The following is an 18,379-nucleotide window of genomic DNA, read 5'->3' on the forward strand; positions in this document are numbered from 1 at the left end:
GTGGCGAACAGATGTGGAATTGAGTATTTGACCATTTTTGGCGATCTCTCTCTTATCAGGCTGTTATTGACACGGGCGATTCTGAACATGGTCGTAGGATGTACACAAAGTCTTTTCTTCAAAATTTTAGTGCTGGCGATTCTGCGATTTCTGCAATGTTGCGTTCGCTGTGGGCACATTTAATACAACTCTAAACGAGCGATAATTATACAAGATTACCGCTTCAGCAGTAAACTGATCAAGTTACTTTTTCCTTATCTGGTAATGAGCGAACTCCTTATGCTCAACTCGAATGGATTGTCTCTATTAGAACCTCACTTCACTTGAAAAATGTTCCTTGAACGGCACAATGTCCTCGGAAAAGAACCGAATCAAACTTTCACTGCCTCAATGATCAAGAGGTCTTTCTTTTCCAATATTCTCACTTCGTTGGTTGCCTCCACAGTTAAGCTTCGGCTTGCTTCTGATTTTGTACTATCGTTCAGTCATAATAAACATATACAATCAAAGCATATTTTGGTCACTAACGTAATCCGATGCTCGCGTCGAAAATGCATGCACGCATACAACTGCTGTCAAAACTTTTCAATCCACTACAGCTACATATAAATGTACAAAGAGGACTTAAATTTTTCCATCATATTTGCTTCTAGCTTTATACAAGCGAACAAAAAGAACCGTTTTCGTAAGTAAACACCTCTTTGAAACACAATATAATACTAGTACAGAAATTGCAAGACTCGAAGGTTCACTTTATACTTTGTTTGATTTACTTTAACTTTCGATTACAAGGTTTAGTAGCTATTTTTGTTTGGTAGAAGATGATTCGCGAACCAACTGCTAGTGAAACGATCGAATAAAAGATGAGCGACTGAAGTAAGACAGAAACAGTATGTCGACAACTTCATAGGAACAACAGAGAAAGAACGAGCTTTTTTGCTCAGGGTTGCCATTTCAATTCATGTAGTAAAATCATTGCACAATGGAGAACTAATGAAAATTAATACAATTTGAGTGAAGTTTAACATATACGGCGTGTTTTATTCTTGCTACTGTCAACCCGAGACGTCTGTTTACAACCTAAATGTGTCCTAAAGGTGCCTTGTATTTTTTATTAAGTACGAAAAAATTGTAAGTTAACTGAAATGTATTCTGTATCTAAATTTTCTATCAATTTAAATTTCTCCCGGAAATCTGTAGAACGCAAATTATTTTGGATATGTGGCATCCTTGCTTGTGCTAGAGCCCGGTCCAACATGCATGCAAAGACTGTACCCAAGGGGATGGCAGCCCTCACATTTGACAGTCGGTCACTTATCGGGGCCCTCGGGGCCAGATCATCCCTATACCGAATAACAGCAAATGACAATGAAGTCATGTCCTGGGCTAAGACAAGACGCGACAGCTGGCTTCTTATTTTTCTTTTCGTAACGGCCGTCATCCCAGTTAAAATTTTTTTGAACGTTCCACGCCGTTGATGCCAGAATGATTATTTTCAACAACTTTTGCAGGTCAATGAAAATAAAACAAATTTAAAATGCAATATATATAGGCGAATAATACTCAAATTTTATGTATTATTTTATGTTCAATAAAGCATACTTCTACTATCAAATTTTTCCTTCCTAATTTTCTTGGTACCCCCGGACTTCAACCGAAAAAGTAAAAAAACGATTAATCAATGCATTTTTAAAGTTAGAACAGTGAAATACATTACTCGGTAATATCATGTACCTTGCATACTTTTGCATCATTATTTATGAACAATTATAATAGCTAAATTATGACTCTCCAGCAACACTCCGTTACAGTGAAAAGTAACCTCGTTGTATTTTCTACGTGACGATTGCGTTATCGGATTCAGCCAATCAGCAGCCTGGGTTTGGTTGCATGTAAGGCCTCTGTAATAGTAGACGCGAACGCGAGCGATGGGGCGAGAAATCTGCCGGAGGTAAATAAACAGCTCTCTTTACGGCTGTTCATTTACCTACGGCGAATTTCTCGCTCCATCGCTCGCGTTCGTGTCTACTATGACAGAGGTCTCATAGTAGCCGCGAACGCGAGCGATGGGGCGAGAAACTTGCCGTAGGTAAATGAACATCCGTAAAGAGAGCTGTTTATTTACCTACGGCAACCCGATCAACCACTCTTTATGAACCTTTATGAAACGACAACAACTGAAATCAATCGATATAGGTTCAAAACTAATCGATAGCGATCGTTCTCGTTTCATGAAGAAACTTAAAGAGTGGTTGGTCGGGAAGTTTCTCGCCCCATCGCTCGCGTTCGCGTCTACTATGACAGAGGCCTAACGGTGACCAGTTGTCGCGTCTTGTCTTAGGTCGTTTACAGGGGCCTATAAACGTCAACTTTTTGCCTACCAATCATAATTTCATCACGGCGGTAATATTTCATTTCAAATGCTTACAAAACTTATCTTATTCATTGAAAGTGCACATTGTACTGAAAATAAATGTTGAGCTCTTGTTTTTTCGCATCTAAAACGACATTTACTCGAAATAAGTCTACCGACAAAATGGGACGTTTACTCTATTTCACTTGTTTTAGGGCAAACAAACCAAAAAGTGGGTACCAGAAACGCTGATACCAGAATCAATGAGTGGTAGATGGAAAATGTATGGAGCTTGACAGCCACAAGAGCCCCCTGGTCGTTTACATACTGGCGCGTTCTGCGTTGCGGAGACGATTCGCCTTTCCGTGAGTTAATGTACAGCGCTAAGCAATATTGCTTGTAGCCGCATTTTTGCGCAAGTTTCAAATGGCTTGAACGATGTGATGATGTTGTGTTCAAAACAAGTTGAAAATTTGATCAACCTAAAACAAAAATAACGGGCGTATTTTGTGACAATAAAAACACAGAGAACCGTAAAGAATGTAAGTTTCGTTCGGTTTTCAAAGAATCCGATATTGTGAGAAAGCTGTGGATAGATTTTTGCTGTTTTCCGGCAGACTGTTTTAATACCGGAAAAAACACCCGACTTTGCAGTGTGAGTAAATTTGTAAATAGTTGCCATTGATAAATGAAAAATTTTTTTGCATGTTATGTTATATTCTTTTTTTTTCTTATACTAATCATGACCGAGTGGGCACGACGTGATTTGTCTTAGATCGCTACGAGTTGACTTTGATTTTTAACTGCACCCGATTTTCCGTGTTTACAGATTTCCTATGTATGAAAACAATGTTTCGTGGAGCGTGAAGACATTTAAAAAATGACCTGTCATGATTTCTTGACGGCAGAGTTTGTCTTGAAATAACTTACAGTTGAAATACGAAATCGATTTATTCAATAGTTCTGCTGTTTAAATTAAAAAAAGTCTGTGCACAGGTGCATGGAATATGTTTTTCTTTTGACACTCTTATTAAAAGAAAAAAAAATATACATACCCCTAAAACACCCTTTTGTCAATGGTAGTACTGCTCGCTTGCTTCTCACTTATAAATGCGTGGCGGCATTAACTTTGAAACCTCATATCTTTGGAACGGAAAATAACACCAACTTGAAACTTTCAAGTAACTTTTGAATTTATGTCAAAAATACGTGTTATTTTTCAGATTTTTAGAGCCCCAGAACTTTATTTTTCAACATATTGTTTTAAATAGTTCACCACAAAAATATTTTCATTAATTGCAATTTGAGATGCACCTGCTGTGACAAATTTCATCAAAAACGAAGCAATATTTATTCATTTTCGTAGGTACCAAATGAGCAGCTCTTCCGGTTTTACAAGCTTGGCCTGATTTTTACGCTATACCTATGGCAATTTTAACAATACAATGTTTGGACAAATTGTAGAGATAGAAAATCTCTACAAGTACTTCATATGTGACCTGTTCGAATTCGGCCTCCTTGACAAAATACAGCCTAATATCAATTCAAAGAGCATAACTCGGTGTAAGACTACGCACCGTGCTAGTCAAATAGATTACACTGGTCGACAAAAGCGAAAAAATGCGAAAAAACAGCTACCCCAAAAAGATCATAGCTTTTTAACCATTTCTGTGAATTTTGGGGCCCTTATTGCTCGCCGGATTCGTCGCTTTAGCGTTATATTTACGTGAAAACTTATTTAAGTCTCTGAAAAAAAGTTGGTGGCTGGGTATCTTAATTCACGGGAATGGCCAAAAACCTATAATCTTTATTTTTTTCTAGTTTGAGCTTTAGGGCCACATATGAGTTGACAGGTTTTATCGATTCTTGATTTACTCGGTAGTCTGATTCGATGAGACTACTGTGCCATTGTGGGATCTGGGATCTGCATTTTAACGTCAGATCTAGTGGTTTCAAAAAAGTAGCGTAATTTAAATGAACTGCTCAAAAACCTTGCAATACAAACTAGCGAATCTGTATGATACGTAAAATAATAATATAAAATTTGGTACACATGCGCTACAAACGCGAATCTCGATCGCAGTGCGCTTTAGTTACTCGAGAGCGTTCTTGATGTAAAGATTGCAGTGTTGAATTTTCGATTTTGTGAGCGTGTACAGCATATGAGAAAAGTGTTCGCCACTAAAGCACTGTCTGTCTGTCAGTAGAGGCATTCGAATCGGTCATGCGTAGCAGAATCAATTTTTAGGGCAGCTGAAATTAGAACAATCGTTTTTTCATGCGGCACACTGCAAACTGCAAGTTAGTTACTGATGGAATTTAATAGTAAAAACCTGCAAATAATACGTCATCAATAACAACAGTTCTGTCGATAATCAGTGGTCCATTACACAAATTGATTGAATTGTGTTGTATTTTATAAGGTGTCCACATGTCTCTGTTCTCAATACAGTGGTTGAGATCAGACGTAGAAGTGACATACTAACAATTCGCAGTAGTGGCAATTGACATTACTGATGAAACACATATGTGAGACAATTTACGTTTATTATCCAATTTCACTTACTTATGATGATTTATACGTTTGACAAAAAAGACTCTTCTATTGTTAGATTATGCGTCCTGCACTTCAGACTCACACGAAATTATCTTTGGGTTGATATGATTTTCAGATACCGGATGAGTCATAGTTAAACGACTTTTCATACCAATACACGCATACTCTTTACTACTTAACAAATCATGTACTTTGTTTATGACTCCAAAGATGCTGTTGTCTACGGTTCTCTAATTCGAAAAATATGCTTCATTAAAATATAACAACATCCTGATAGATTCTCTTATATGTGCTTTCTTATTATTGTGAATGCGTGAACCGTTTTCCTTTTCCCAGTTTTCACGGCAAGAGCTCCAACAAAACTCTTGAAATCTCTCCAAGTGCTCTTCAAAAGGCGATCTACCATCTCTCAATTGACTAACAAAAATAAAAATGTATCTGTTGTGAGATTGTGTACCTGAACATACATTCATTGGTATATTTTCTGATATTTACTGGGCGAATGTGTATATGAAAACAACTAAAAAATGTCTTTTTTAGTAATTCTTAATGTTATCCTAAATGAATATGTTATGGAAGTTGTTGTTCAAAAAGTGAACTTTTCTTGCGAAATAATTTTCTTTGCTCCGTGATGGATACAAACAAAAGTACGCTATGAAAAGTATCGCGGTAGAAATCGCGTCTGTGATCTGTAGTACATTTGCTGGTAGAATTATATATACAAGCATGTGTGGTGGAAATGTGTTTTTCGTTGTCAACGACACCCACAGGCAATTCAAAGAAACAAGTATTTTATTCGCAGTGAAATTCGTGATCGTGCGGAAAACCGAATTTGATTGATTGAAACAAATTAAAGCGTGGAGGATAATTTATTATCTTAGTGCGTTTCGCTGTGTCGGCTTTCGACTCAAATCTAGGTGTGTTTCGTTTTACCTCTTTTTCTTTCCTTATGAACAAGTTAACTGCTTACTCTTTTTCATTGTATTTAAATTTCGTTATGTTGTTCTAATTAATTTTTATGAGTGGAATTAGTCAAATTTTCATTGATCTACATTTGCAAATTATTTAGTAGGAAAAACATTTCTAGTAAGGCGCTTTTGGTAATGTTTAAAACTTCGAAATATCCAGATTAGATAGATCGTCTTTATACCATAAATAGGATGCAGATATTTCCCAATCTAACTTCACGATCAACACGCTAGCTTCGGAAGTACTGTGAAAGAAACATGTTTGTCGTCAACGTTTTCTCGTCACCGTTTTTCCTGTCTTCGTCATTAAGTGACTTGTCCGAAGCCAAAGAACACATACGACACACGAATACTCGCTTGAACTGTGGCCTCTATTTATAAAAATAATTTTCTAAAATCACAATATTTGCCTATGCTCTCTCTCAGAGTTTGCAGTAGCGATCCATCCAGCCAAGGCAGCGGATTCAAAAATTTGCGGTGTGAATTTTCAAGAAAAGAGTGCATCTAATAACTGTCAAGATCTGTTAATCCTCTATAGAGGCTTGATTTAGTGTGCATGAAGTGGAAACTAAAATGATGTGTGAAAATTCATTCACCATTCAGGAAAAATAAACCAGGAGAATCTCCCGTGTAGCGGTGTTGCAGAGAAGAGATTCTATTCGGGATTTGATGTGCCGAAAAAAAAGAAGAACGAAATTCATTTTTTACTGCAGATTTTTGAATACCCGTTGAAGTGCAGAAAATTGAGCGCAGCTGCGAAAAGCTATCACAGTGTATGACTGTCTTGTGGTGTAATGCAACGAGTGTGAAAGTCACAAAGAGAGCTGAAATTTATTTGAAGACTAGAAAGAAGTGATTTACGAGATATGTGTGACGGAATCGAATGTATATTAATCAATGTATTCATATCTAATTCTACGACATTTGTACATCAATTTGTCAATTGAATCAATCCTTTATTACCGTAAAGTAAAGTGACTTTGTATCAAAAAAGTATTTTTTGACTTAGGACGTCGGTAAAATAAAAACAATACCAAATTGTCAGAGAAAAGACAAGCTTTTCCTTTTAACTCAAATTTTATTGGTACATCTCCGATAATAATATTACAAACGGACTTTTTGTCCTGGTTCTATTGATACACTTTTCGAATGATTCACATAATTTTCTGGTAACCAGTAACAGATATTTCAGTTGAAAAAAAAAAACTGCCCATAAATGCATAACAGTCCCATGTGAGTTTTCATCACTTTTGAGATAAACCTTAGAAACTTCTTTACATTACGTGTGCTCTCGAAACTTTACAACGAAAGTTAGGTTTGTTGCTAAAATGATGAAAAAAATATTGATTTTGGTCAGTCCCATGTTACGAATAAACGCATAACAGGCTCAGAGCTAAAACCAATTAGCAGAAAATCATGGTAACTTTCATTAAAAGACCAAATAAAGTGTACCGATCGGAACAACAATAACCTTATTGCATATAAAAGTATTCTGTACAAATATATTTACCTCGGATGAATGCTTATTTTGAATTTTTGTTTCTTTGATTGAATCCATAGGAAGGAAAAAATGCTATGGTTTACCTGCGTTTACTGCGTTTTACTCAGTTGTACGTTTTTGGCAGTGTGACTCTTATGCGTTTATGGGCAGTGAACAGCTTAAAAAACTATTAAATCGCATTTAATTAGTCATCAGAAGAATTTTTGTTTTACTTTTTCCTTAGTCGGAAGATGAAGAGTGTACACTTACTCTACATCCACTGGCGCCGGCAAATTGAGAAAACATTGAACTCTAAGCAACAACACTCACATCTATCTTATTACACACCATTATGAAGCAACCGGAACACACCGTAGAAAAATCTTTGTTTTTATTTCTTCTGCTATTTATATACTGTCGCATGGTAGCTTGATGCAAGGCGGCAATATAGTTCGTAACATGCCTTTTTGTGTACAACATAAAACATCAGTATCTGGACGTCCAAATGAGAGTTAAGTTTTGATATAATTTAAATTTGTCATATTCTATTGTGGGTCTGTGGCTCATCACAAAGTGTCAATCTATTATCCAAACAGAACCCATTTCTCTAATGCCATTATATTGTTACTCACTCTTTTGATTAACTCACCTTATGCCAATTTCGAGACTACTAGTATTTTTACAAAATAAAAAAACATTCACAAACATGAGTCATGCAGTTTAACGAACGACTTAAGCAATGCGGTACTACGAACAAGTATTATAGCGTTCACCAGTATGGTTTGAAAATTTGCATTGAAAAAAGCTAACGTTCCTAAAACATTTTTCTCGCTAATTTCAGTGACACTACTCATGAAAATGATTGAAAAATAAAATAGTCAATCTACTAACTAAATTATGTTACCTTTGCTGGAATCTGCAGTAGTGTAACATGAACAGATCCGATGGCGATAAATCATTGAATACCGAGGGCAAGAAACGTGCGAATAAAAAAAAATCATCTGAGGTAGGTTGTGAGTGACACTTTACTCATACAGAATAAACATTGAAAATTTTCAGCGTTATCATGTTGTTCCCGACTCGCAATCTTCTGCCGGTAGTAGTGGGATGCAATTATTTTTTAAGTGGTTTCGTAAGGATGACGTACGCCTTCATAACAGTTCAGTCGAGCAGAAACAAGTAGATCAAGTTATTTCAGAATGTCCAAATTCTGTTACTAGTGTAGACAAACCTCATGAGGAAACTTCGTTCGATAGTGTCAGCCAAAGTCAGAGCAATGAAGCACACAGTTCTTCACCTAGTCCTAGCCCTTTAATAGAATATCAGAATTTATCGAAAAGTTCAAGCTGTGATAGTATACTGAGCACAGCTACTGACGGATTTGCATTTGTACCCCCGAAATGTTATGAAGTGATCGGAGACCTATCGCAATCAGAACGCGTAATCAATCCAGGTCCCTACACTGACAGCTACAAACGACGAGTAGCTCAACGCGATCGCACACGTGAACTAGACGCGAAATATGAATTAACATTACGCAGAAAGTATAACTTGTTCTCTAATATACGCTGCAATACTACGGTAAGCGGAAAAGATACTACCCTCACCAGGGACAATCAGAAGTCTTTATACAATGATCTCAGTTTACCAACTACGTCAAATATCGCTGCTGATGGAATAACTACAATCGGTAACGCAGGGATAGCTTATGGCGATATTAAAAAACATAGAAGGACAGTAAGTGATAGTTTTAAGGACAAAAAAGCAGGGGCATATGTTCATGTTAAAGGAAAAAGAAAAGCTCCTCCACCGCCATCATTGACTCTGGAAAATAAGGTAACATCATCTAGAGACCATACAACCAGTGCGACTCTTCCGAACTCAAAGTATGGAACTCTTTCTCCTGGATCTACGTTATCGCGAAAAAAGAGACCTGCTCCGTTGCCCCCGCTAGCTTCAGCAAGTAATTCAATTTCAAATACAAGCCTTCTTGAGGATAAAGAAATCAAAGCCATAATAGAGGGTAAACCTATTTTACAAACTCCGGAAATAATCATGCCGGTAAAGTCAAACCCACTACAGGGAATATGCGAAGAAAGAACTCCAGGGGGGTTAACAGAAGAACAAAAACAACAACTTATTGATAATATCCGGAAAGTACAAGCTCCACCAGATTTTGAGCGCCCGGGAGAAATAAACCCAAAGTCTTCATTTATGATTACCAGTGATGATGTTATGAAATTGGAAGAGATATTTATATCCACTAATGGAACACGATCTCCGATTCACGATTATTTATACACAGAAGCGGTCGGTAATAGCAGCAAATGCGAAAATCCTGCTTCACCTATTTCACCAAGGCCCTGGTATAAGCGACAGATCTCAGGTGTGAAGCATCAGGAGGTATCAATACCGTTTAAAAAAGATATTGTTTTGAAAACAGTCGATAAACGGAAAAATAAAAGTAAGGTCAACCCAGATCTTCCAGAGGTGGGATATTGTCGACATTCGCTTATCGAATCTGCTAATGTTGGTAGTAGTTCCCCTAAATTCAATTTGTTCTCCAGAATTACTGAAAAATCAGAAATCACTAAAAATCGGGATAGAGATAGTGAAAAACGTAAGTCTGGAATTGGTATACCTAGTATAAGTGAGCTAGATCGGGAAGCGGCAGAAATAATTAGTAAGGAAAATGCACTGAAACATACGGAGCATAAAGATATGTATTTTTCCGCCCCGGAACAGTTAGTAAAGCGTAACCTGTTGATTGCTAAACACCTCGAGCAAGAGTCGGATAACTCAGCTTGTGAACCAAGATCTACGAAAGAGCTTATATCGAAATTCGAAGCTACTTCTGCTGGCGTGAACAAGATATCCTTGAACACCTCGTTTGTTCCCAGAAAGGATTATTTTGGAGTTGACCGAGCTAATACTTCTACTCCGCCATCATCTGTGAGACATCTGCCTCAGCAAGAAATAACTCCTATTAGCAACGATAAAAATCTTCTTGGCTTATGGCCATGCCCTTATTGTACCCTGGAAAATCCCAATTGGAGGATAATTTGTGAGGCATGTGAAAGAATCAAACCCTACGATAAGCTGAGTATATTAGAGGAGCCACCATTAAGGCCGAATTTCCAACTCAAAAAAGCTGTTCCCGAGGCAAAACCATCAAATCAACAACATTCTGCTGAAGAATGGGATAAGAAGACTGAAAGAGTGTTAAAATACTTTGTGCCTCAGGCAAATCCAACAGTTTCTAATGGTTTTCAAAATTTGATTGAACATCCCAAAAAATCATTTGGGCATGCCAAGATGCTAGCGTCACCTAAAATGGGAGTTAAAAGTCTTTTGAATCGAGTAGCAACCGAACAATCTGTTGGAATCATAATACACAGTGATTCGGTTAACACTTCCAATAAATTTGATGACGAGAAATTAAACGAAAATATTATGCTTGAATCTCCAAAAATAGAGCCAGAACTTCCACCTGCTACATCGAATATATATAAAGTAACATCAGTTGAACCAAATTCTAAATCTGTTAACATAGACGAAGTTAGAAGTGCTAGAATAGCTAGATTTAGCTCACACCAAGAAGAGCTGAAAAATGATAACCCCGGTGCATTTTTTGACGCATGTACTCCGAAACACATACAAGATATGGATGATACCTTTTTGGAAAAGGAGAAAGAAAGATTACGCGAAATGATTCGCGCGATGAACTCAAAAGCACTTGCAGATAAGTACCCAGTTCTTCAGAAACCACCTACCAGTAATAACTCGACAAAAATCGAATCTCCTTTGCCGCAACGGAAAAATGGGTTTGTTTCAGCTATTCCAATTAGTACTAAAAGTCCTAAACCATTGCGGAGGGCTAGCCCAACCATTACCCGGAAGGACACTATTACTCCCAAAGAACATTCACCGGTTGCAGCAGAACCTTATAGATTGGGGGCAGTTAAAAAGACATTCATCAAAAAATCTAATGACCAGAAAATGAACAAACTAAGCGAGTGTAAGATAATCAACCAGGAAACGAACTCAGCATCAGTTGACAAAGTTTCCACAATTCCTGAGCTGGTATCCGGTGCGGTGCAAGATATTGGCTATGAAGCAATGAACGAACAACAGTTCGAAGCTAAGTGCACTTACCACAGTGATGAATCAGACAAACAATCTGATAAGCTGCGCCAAATATCGAATCAACTTCGTTCAGTGCAAGGTGTAGAGAGTTTCAGAAACACTTTGAAGTATACTGGTTCGGCATTGAATAAGACTAACACCATAACGCTGAATAAACTACTAAAGAGTTTGGAACTTGCTATTGAAGACGGAGCACACGATCGAGCTGCGGAGCTAGCAATGGACTTAGCGAAGATGAAAGTGTCTCTATCTGTTACGCGCCAAAGTCCAAATAGATCTATTGCCAGTACAGCAAACACATCAACGGAAATAAGGTAAGATGAGTTATAAAATCCATTCATACATATATGTACGCTATAATTGGGTTGTTTGGCTGCCCACGGATTTCTGAATTTTATATAGGTATTAGATAAAAGAGTATAATTTTTTGAGCAATACGTGATTTTTCAAAATTTTCTATCATTGTACTTCGATTTTTAAATGAAAAATAAAAATCGCTACAGCGACAGTTAAGGCCCAAACACAATAGATAAGTTTGCGTTGCGTTGACGTTCTTTTGTTGTTTATTGTTGTTTATTTGTATAAAATCATCTGACTACACATGGTCGTAATGATCTAATGTAAAACACATAAAATATCACATTCTGACTCGAATACGCCGATGGAAGGTTTTTGTTGACACGTTGAAATCAAACAAATGGTAAACATCTTGGAATCGTCGGCTTATACTAATCATAGGGTCGTTGTCGCCATATACAGTGATCCTAGATGGTTGTCGTAGCCATTGCCTGGACCTTAGAATGCGTTGAGGTGCGTAGATTTGAAGTTGACTAAGTAACACGGGACTTTTTTTTGACACAAAATGTATGGGCTAACTGTCAAATTGCCGCAAACGCAGCCGCAACGTATCCATTGTGCTTAGGCCTTTAGTATATGGGCGAACTGTCATTGTAGCGATTTCGAGTAGTTTTAATTCGTAATTTAAAAAATGAAGGGCAACGATAGAAAATTTTTTAAAATCACGTTTTGCTTAGAAAATACAGCTTTTTCAGATGACATAAAAACTGATATAGCTAAACAACCCAATTGCACGAATTCATCGAATGAATGATTTATGAAAAGAAAATTTTGGAAATTTAGTAGAAATCCACCTGATTGCATTTATTCCTTTTTGGCTTCTGCTTTTTTAGTCTTCGTATCTTCATTGTTGATAAATCCACTCGCAAAGGACCGTTTCCAATCACAGTTACAACATTTACGACTTTGGCTGAATTGAAGGAGCAAATAAAACGGAACTTTGGAATACCTGCCGCTGTACAGCGATGGATTTGTGATGATCGGCAGATTTCAGTAGAACAGAAGAGTTTAGTAGAGTACGGTATATATGACAATGATAGAATTTTGCATCTCTACATCGTTTCTAAGGAAACGAAAATAAACATGCTGTCAACAACGGCAACATCTGCCGGTAAAGTAGAACTCCAGCGAAAATGTACACCAGCGACAAAAACTGTACAACAGCACTTAAAGGATAAGCAGACCGAAACGAGGACAACCACCGTATCTGACTCAGAGGGCGATAACTCTGATCGACAGAATGGCCTGCAGCTACATGACGGGTCCAACCAAGGTATATTAATGCGTACTCTATAATAAGTTGAGGATTTTTTTGTTCAATAATTCATACAAAAATTTTAGGAGCAATGGCATTACCAACCATATCAGAAGATTCAACTCGGTTTATAAACGACATTCAACAGGGATGGGAATGTCCTCTATGTACGCTTGTCAATCCACCAGAACGCCCAGGATGTAGTGCGTGCTCCGAAGCCAGGCCGGTATCTTTCGCGATATCGACTTGTTACAGGAACCAAGATCCTTTTATCCCAGATGAATCGAAACGAATTGCAGAAAATGATTGTCAAAAATCACTAAGCGTTCAAATGAGAAACTCTCGGAAGGAATTACGAAATGATCTTAACCGGGTTTCAAGCAGCCGAAAATCTTCCGATATTTTCAACATACTTCTGGATGAAACCAAAGCCTTCGAATCACAAAATAAAGCCAGTCAAGCGAAGCCAAATACTGCAGATCTCTTAACGACAAGACATATGCAAATTCCTGAACAAAAGAATATAGTTATGACAGCTTTCACTAGTCCAAATATAACACGAAATAAATATCGAGGAGTAGATAACTTTAACCCCAACTCATATAACGTGGGGTCCACGGTAGGGCAGAAGTTGGACAGCCCCGTAATTTCTACCGCTAGTCCTATAGTAAGAGCAGTATTGCTTAAAAGCGATAAAGCAGTAAAGTTTGGAAGGAATGGCTTGGTAGTGCCTGAAAATGAGAACGATTTCACAAACCATTACATGGAACTAGTTAATCTGGATTCGGCTGACCTAATCGCAAACGTGGAGCCATTTGAATGTCCTATATGTTTTGAAAGTTTTAAAGCGTTTGAGGGGATTGTACTGCGTGACTGTCTTCACTCGTTCTGCAAACAGTGCTTAGTCAATACAATCAATTACAGTGAAGAAGCAGAAATTAGATGCCCATTTATGAATAAGGTCTACAGTTGCGAAAGTGTTATACAGGTAAAATGTTTTTTAACATGAAAAAACACCAAATTCAATACCGACCGTTTCTTAGCAAAGAGAGATCAAAGCATTGGTTTCGAAGGATATGTATGAAGCACATCTAGCTAAATCGATCCGACAAGCAGAAAATATGCTAGAAAATACTTTTCATTGTAAGACGCCTAATTGTCGTGGATGGTGCATATACGAAGACAACGTTAATCAGTTCAAATGTCCAGTTTGCACAATAGTGAACTGTCTCACGTGCAGGGTAAGAAATTTATGTTTTGTTGTATCACAGATAGACGTTCAAGCTAGAACAATATTAATGCAAAACTCCGTGTTAAGTTTCAAACAGAAATACGTTATAAATTACTTGTACACTATAGCGTCGCATGGTGGCCTTGTTGCTGCAACAAAATTATCTCGCATGTGTCTTTTTTACGCGTATAAAATTTCTTTGAAAAAGAAACTAAACATGGCTTAAGATTTTGATTTGTAGGTTGTGGCCTTTATTTCATTATTACATTTCAGGCAATTCATGATGGACTTGACTGTAAACAATATCAAGATCGAATGAATAGCGACTGTGATACAAACACCGATTCGAAACGAACGAAAGCTATGCTCCAGGAAATGGTAGATAAGGGTAATGCCTTAATGTGCCCTACGTGCCAGGTATGCATTCAACTGAATCGTGTCAATGATCATTAATATACTGGTCGTTAATTTGCTTCACAGGTTGTTATGATGAAAAAGTGGGGATGTGATTGGTTAAAATGCAGCATGTGCAAAACGGAAATATGTTGGGTAACGCGCGGGCCACGCTGGGGTCCTGGCGGAAAAGGCGATATTAGCGGTGGGTGTCGCTGCGGCGTTGATGGAAAAAAGTGCCATCCAGAATGCAATTACTGCCATTAGAATCATATTAAATTGGTTCAGGTTGAAATCAATAAACGTGACCGAATTCCAACCAGAGCATTATTTTACCGAATATAAAATGTATTATAATTCCCAATTAATATATAGCAGACAATATTATTGTAATATTACCTTCGTATAAAGCCAACTTTACGCCTTTGTGCAGTGCAAGAACGGTTTTCTGTAGGATCATACTCCCATTTCCTTATTTTTTCTCTCGAAAGTATTTCATTAATTTTGACAAAATAGCGTAAACATATAAAATACTTCGTTTTCGTATGTAAATACTACACAGGGGTCTTTTTTACGCGATTGATTGACTCGATGTCGGATTCTTATGGTTTTTCTAAAGCTCACTGATTGCCAACTTGTCGATAAATTCCTTTTTATGTTCAACGACTGAATCAGGCAACAGCTTCGCCATTTTGATTTCTGTGGTTTTCGCACGGAGAGTTCACGCGGTATTTCATTCTGTTCGACGTTGCCAAGTTGCCGTAGATGCTACGTGATGAAACATAGTATGCATGTGATTTTTACGTAGATGTTATGTTTGTCACATAAATCATGCAAAATGACTCACTCAAAATATTTTTCACGTTATTGTTACGTGAAATTTCCTGTACTTATTTGTTTTCTGTCATTTTGCATGATTTATGTGACAAACATAACATCTACGTGAAAATCACATGCATACTATGTTTTATCACACAGCATCTACGTCAACTTTGCAACAGAATAAAGTACCGCGTGAACTCTCCGTGCGAAAATACACAGAAATCAAAATGGCGAAGGTGTTGTGTAATTCAGTCTCTGAACACAAAAAGGATTTCCTCGATGACTTGCCAATAAGTGAGCTTTAGAAAAACCATATGAATCCGACATCGAGTCTTGAGCTTACAGATTTCACACAGATTCAGTTGAAATGAGGAGGAATTACCTGAACATAAACAGTTGCAGTTAAGTAATTATCGCCGGCAAATGTCGCAATATCATTTTGTCACTTTACATGTCGTTAAATTCATTTACGAATTGGCGATTTTGCATGTCCGTGCGACTTATCATGCAACATATTTGGATAATTTCTGAAAACTATTTCCAGTCTATCAAGAATTTGGGAAACCACAATAGAAAATTTTATGTTGCATAAAACGTAGTAGCACAGATAACAGGCATCCAGACTATTTTTGCTTCATGTGTAAAAAGACGCAACGGTTTTTTAGCATGTCGCAATACACAGTATGGTGGCGCTAAGAACACTTAGTGGTCAATGATTCGATAAAATCGATAATTTTCCAGCTCTTATCGATACTATTGGAATAAGAAGCGTTGCCGTTTTTTAATGTAAAATTTTTGAGCAGTCGTAAATTGTACATAATCGAAAATTTTAATCAATCCCAGTTTATATTTGCGATAAATTTGTTTGTTTTAGTGTTGATATGAAAAAAAAATACACAAACCTTACAAAAACAGTTTTATATCGTTGCAAAGACAGCGACTCTATAATCTGTGGAAATTTTCATTTGTTTGGCAGCGCTGCCATCACTAAAAGTGGTTAAAGTCGCAAGTTGCAGAAAGATGTCGGTAGCATTCCAAACGAGTAAGAATTTGAAACCTTACACACGATTTCTGGAGTTTTTTGTTCTAGCTTGGATATCTGTTATCTGTGGTAGTAGCTATCAGACAATCAAATAAGGGGTGGGCGAAACGGCTTTTTTTCAAGAGCGGCTCTGAACCGCTCACTCACCGTTTCGAACCGACTCACATGAACGGCTCATGGTTCATAATGATTCACGAGCGCTGACAGTTCGTGTTTCCTCGGTAAACTTCGGGTTCGCGCGAACCCATCAGTTCTGGTGCGCTCAAAGAACCGTGGCTCTTTTTTGTGAGCCGTTCGTTCTTTCGCTCTTTTCTAAGAACCAGTTCATTTGAACGGTTCGTGAGCCGTTCGCCCATCCCTAAATCAAATGCTTTTCACTTTACCAGTAGTTGAATTCTACGTGAAACTCACATGAAATGCATATGTCTACTGAATAAGATTCACATGATAAATCATCTCAACAGTTCATGATGAACTCAAATGACAATCACGTAAAATCTACGTGAAATTGACAGTGAAAAATATTCACATAACTTTTCCGGTAATTATAACGTGAAAAATATTTTGAGTGCTAAAAATGAGCAAGTATCCAGCTTTTTACGCACCATAATGGCGGGTGCTATAATGCGCGTTCGTAATTTGTGAACCCTTCTGCTTACGTCAGATTTGTGATTTCTGCAGTTTTGGCAACTTTCACGGATCCTGCTGATAATGATGTTGCTTTTACGTGTGTTATGTCTGCGGTTCCGAGCTTTCTGTCAAAATTTCATTGATGAATTGAGTTCAGGAACGTCTCTTAAATGGTCTATACTATCTGAGTATCTCTAGTAACGACATGAGTATCGATACAAGTATTGTTAACCAATATTGGCCCTGACGAATCTGTTGATATTGGTTTGGTTTTAACTTGCGAAAGTGAAGGAAGGAAATATTTTTGCTTTTGTTGTCGCACAAATTGACAATTGCATATGAGAAGTGCAAGTTCGCGTAAGTGCGAACAGCCTTAAAAATCTCTTTTACTTGTGTCAGGGCCAATCAGGGATACCAAATGTGCAGATTTGTCTGTAAAACGCAGATTTTTGGAGTCGGTGTGCAGATATTTATTGATTTGCAGATATTTGCAGTTTTTCCACGGTTTCTGCAGATTTTTGTTAGAGTCTCCTTATATTTGCGCAGATTTTCTTAAAATGTGTGCAGATTTTTACAGGCTTTTGCTTTTTTTGAAGTAGAATACTTCTCTCAGGAAGTTCGGCTACATAGGGATGTGAAATGAAAATCTAAAACCGAAAAAAGTAACAAATATGTCCAATTTCAAATGCCAATAAATCGGTTTATATTCGATGGATTTCCTTCGTTCTTGCAGCAATAGATTGGAACATCTTCTAAGATTTTTCCCAAAAGAAGATAATTGTAATTTTATTATTCACACTATTGTGCTATTGAAAATAGTCAAGCCTTGTCAAAACGAAAAATTCGACCTCTGATTGGTCGTTATATGATTGTTTCCCAAGCACGGTCGACAGAATCATATACCTTGCAATTTAAAACATGCTATTTGGCCTATAAAAAAGCCTGTTTCAGCCGAAGCTGCTAATAATAGTTCTAGACAGTGACTACAGCAGCCGTCCTCCCTTAGCAGCAGCACTAGCAGTGCAGTGGATACCAGCGATGGCAGAAAGTGGCCACAGCGTAGCAGCGGATTCCAGCAACAATACCAGCTGGGCCAGCTGGATACCAATGGCAGCTTATATCGGCCACAACTGTGGCATGGCTAT

At 37.5% G+C, this 18,379-nt stretch overlaps 1 protein-coding gene and 1 long non-coding RNA gene across 11 annotated transcripts; both read left to right on the forward strand.

Annotated features, from left to right (window-relative positions):
- The first annotated feature begins 858 nt into the window (after window positions 1–858).
- Window positions 859–1,615, forward strand: LOC129730632 (uncharacterized). Its single transcript, XR_008728890.1, has 2 exons — window positions 859–1,131; window positions 1,201–1,615. It is a non-coding gene; the product is annotated as an uncharacterized LOC129730632 (long non-coding RNA).
- Window positions 1,616–4,460: 2,845 nt separating this feature from the next.
- On the forward strand, window positions 4,461–15,059 carry LOC129730091 (uncharacterized). 10 transcript variants are annotated; one of them, XM_055689129.1, is made up of 10 exons: window positions 6,299–6,355; window positions 6,592–7,047; window positions 7,603–8,133; window positions 8,200–8,364; window positions 8,418–11,818; window positions 12,695–13,134; window positions 13,203–14,104; window positions 14,160–14,357; window positions 14,621–14,764; window positions 14,828–15,059. In XM_055689129.1, the coding sequence occupies exons 4-10, from the start codon at window positions 8,290–8,292 to the stop codon at window positions 15,005–15,007; spliced, it is 5,340 nt and encodes a 1,779-aa protein (XP_055545104.1). In that variant the 5' UTR covers window positions 6,299–6,355; window positions 6,592–7,047; window positions 7,603–8,133; window positions 8,200–8,289; the 3' UTR covers window positions 15,008–15,059. The 10 variants fall into 10 exon arrangements, with proteins under 10 accessions (XP_055545108.1, XP_055545109.1, XP_055545100.1 ...); XM_055689125.1 differs by having other exon boundaries at window positions 5,936–7,047; window positions 7,603–7,869; XM_055689128.1 differs by having other exon boundaries at window positions 5,936–6,763.
- The last annotated feature ends 3,320 nt before the right edge of the window (window positions 15,060–18,379 follow it).

Source organism: Wyeomyia smithii, chromosome 3 (assembly GCF_029784165.1).
Source record: "Wyeomyia smithii strain HCP4-BCI-WySm-NY-G18 chromosome 3, ASM2978416v1, whole genome shotgun sequence".
NCBI lineage: Eukaryota > Metazoa > Arthropoda > Insecta > Diptera > Culicidae > Wyeomyia > Wyeomyia smithii.